At 42.6% G+C, this 2816-nt stretch overlaps 1 protein-coding gene across 2 annotated transcripts in view; it reads right to left on the reverse strand.

The window, feature by feature from the left end:
- The window catches only part of FNBP4 (formin binding protein 4), a 51692-nt gene that overhangs the window by 32429 nt on the left and 16447 nt on the right, over window positions 1-2816 (reverse strand). For both annotated transcript variants that reach the window (XM_012001455.1, XM_012001456.1), the window contains exons 5-6: window positions 2144-2291; window positions 1917-2037 (exon numbers count right to left, since the gene is read on the reverse strand). In XM_012001455.1, coding sequence (XP_011856845.1) covers window positions 1917-2037; window positions 2144-2291 — 269 coding nt within the window. The remainder of the gene's footprint in view (window positions 1-1916; window positions 2038-2143; window positions 2292-2816) is intronic.

Here is a 2816-nt window from a genome sequence, read left to right on the forward strand (position 1 = left end):
AGAAGCATCACTTGAGCTCAGAGTTTGAGACCTGTCTGGCCAACATGGTGACACCTCATCTCTAAAAAAAAAAAAAGTCAGGCATGGTGGTGCACACCTGTAGTCCCAGCTACTCAGGAGGCTGAGCCAGGAGAATTAGCCAGGCATGGTGGTGCACACCTGTAGTCCCAGCTACTCAGGAGGCTGAGGCAGGACTGCTTGAGCTCAGGAGAGTAAATCTGCAGTGAGCCATGATCATGCCACCATATTCCAGCCTAGGGCACAGAGTCAGATCCTGTCTTAAAAATAAGTAAATAGAAAGGGCAGTGGCTTGAGCCTGTAATCCCAGCACTTTGGGAGTCTGAGGCAGGTGGATCACTTGAGGTCAGGAGTTCAAGAGCAGCCTGACCAACTGGTGAAACCTCATCTCTACTAAAAAAAATAGAAAAATTAGTCAGGCGCTGTGCCGGGCACCTGTAATCCAAGCTACTCAGGAGGTTGAGGCAGAATTGCTTGAAACTGGGAGGTGGAGGATGCAATGAGCTGAAATCACGCCACTCCCCTCCAGCCTATGTAACCAAGCAAGACACTGTCTCAAAATTTTAAAAAAATTAAAATTAAAATATATTTTGAGGCAAAAAAGTCTTTAAAATTGAAGATAAATTGGAATTCAATATACACTCCCTAAGAAATACCACTTACTTTTCTTACTAATTAGGCTATAGAAATGCTCAAGTTTCACTAATATAGTATATCCGTTACCGAAAAATCCAAAATCTGAAACTGAGCACTGGACATGACGATCAAAGGAAATGCTCATTGGAGCATCTTAGATTTCACATTTTCAGATTAAGAATACGCAACTGGTAAGTATAATGCAAATATTTCAGAATTCAAAAAAATCCAAAATCTAAATTATCTCCGATCCCAGGCATTTCAATTAAGAAATACTCAACCTGTAGTAGTTTTTAATTTGAAGTGGTTATCTTTTTATTTTTAAAATGTCTTATATATGGAATCCCAAAAATAATAGAATGATTCTACGTGAAGTCCCTGACTGGACCGCTGCTCCCGCGTCCTTTGCAGTGATCCAAGAGGCCTCTGTGATACCCTAAAGCTCTCAAAGAAAAAGTGAAGTGGGCTGGGTGCAGTGGCTCACGCCTGTAATCTCAGCACATTGGGAGGCCGAGGCAGGCAGATTACCTGAGGTCAGGAGTTCGAGACCAGACTGACCAACATGGTGAAACCCTGTCTCTAATAAAAACACAAAAATTACCCAAGGATGGTGGCAGGCGCCTGTAATCTCAGCTACTCAGAAGGCTGAGGCAGGAGAATCGCTTCTTGAGCCCGAGAGGCGGAGGTTGCAGTGAGCCGAGATGGAACTTGGCACTCGGCCTGGGCGACAGAGTGAGACTCCATATCAAAAAATAAAATAAAATAAAATGCCAGGTGCAGTGGCTCAAGCCCGAAATCCCAGCACTTTGGGAGGCCAAGGTGGGCGGATCACGAGGTCAGGAGATCAAGACTATCCTGGCTAACACAGTGAAACCCCGTTTCTACTAAAAATACAAAAAATTAGCCAGGTATGGTGGTGGGTGCCTGCAGTCCCAGCAACTCAGAAGGCTGAGGCAGGAGAATGGTGTGAACTCGGGAGGCAGAGCTTGCAGTCAGCCGAGATCACACCACTGCACTTCAGCCTGGGTAACAGGGCAAGACTCTGTCTCAAAAAAAAAAAAAAAGAAAACAGAAAAGAAAAAGTGAACTGAGTAACTGCTATAAAGGCTACATAATACGCAGAAACAAAGTGAAACAAAGTGAAAGCTTATGAAACTTATCCTATTTCACATGTATGACACAAAATATTAAGAGAAGGCTTCCATTCCTGTGCTCAGAGTAATGATTATTAGATCTGAAAATAAATAAGTTTCAATACTGACCTTTTTAACTTCTCGCTTGGCTATGACTGGTCCACTTTTACTACTGGAAACAGAAATCGTTTTCTCCTTAGAATATATGTCTGTATTTACCACAAAACTAGTTTCAGCACCTGGCACAGAACTAAAAAAATATATACTTAGCAAGAGAAATATAAGACACATGCTAACAGCAAAAGATAAGACTTCAATTTCCTTGCAGGCAATTTCATTTTAAAATTAATTCTTACCTGGGCTGGTAATGCTGTAATCCCTGTACCTGGGTGGCAAGATACTGGGGTAACTCCCAAGTCACTTCATTTGTTTGTGTATTCCAATAGTAATAACATCCTGTGTTCTCATCCCAGACTTCCTGCCAATCTCCCATCTCAATTCCGACTAGAAGAAAATAAAACAAATTTTAAGCACAAATCCCCCTACAATTCTGGCTTACATATAAGCTCAAAAGCCACAATCACCTAACAGTTTCTCAAAACTTTGCACTGTTAACATTTTGGGCAGACAGGTCTTTGTTGTGGGGGCCAATCCTATGTGCAGGCCAGCACCCCTGGCCTCCGCCCACCAGAAACAGCAGCACTCCCGTCCACCCTGCCTCCTACATTGTGACAATAAAAAATATTAACAGACATTGTCAAATATCCCCTAGGGGCACCCCCCAACACCGGTTGAGAACCACTGGCCTAACACCAAGAATTATTTTCTTAATACCTACCATTTAGAGTCACCTTTGAACACAGTTTTTTTTTTTTTTTTTTTTTTTTAAAAAGTTTGGCTGGATGCAGTGGCTTAGGCCTGTAATCCCAGCATTTCGGAGGCCAAGGTGGGCAGATCACCTAAGGTCAGGAGTTTGAGACCAGCCTGACCAACATGGAGAAACCCTGTCTCTACTAAAAATACAAAATT

The sequence above is a fragment of the Mandrillus leucophaeus genome, unplaced genomic scaffold (assembly GCF_000951045.1).
Source record: "Mandrillus leucophaeus isolate KB7577 unplaced genomic scaffold, Mleu.le_1.0 Scaffold66, whole genome shotgun sequence".
Taxonomy (NCBI): Eukaryota; Metazoa; Chordata; class Mammalia; order Primates; family Cercopithecidae; genus Mandrillus; species Mandrillus leucophaeus.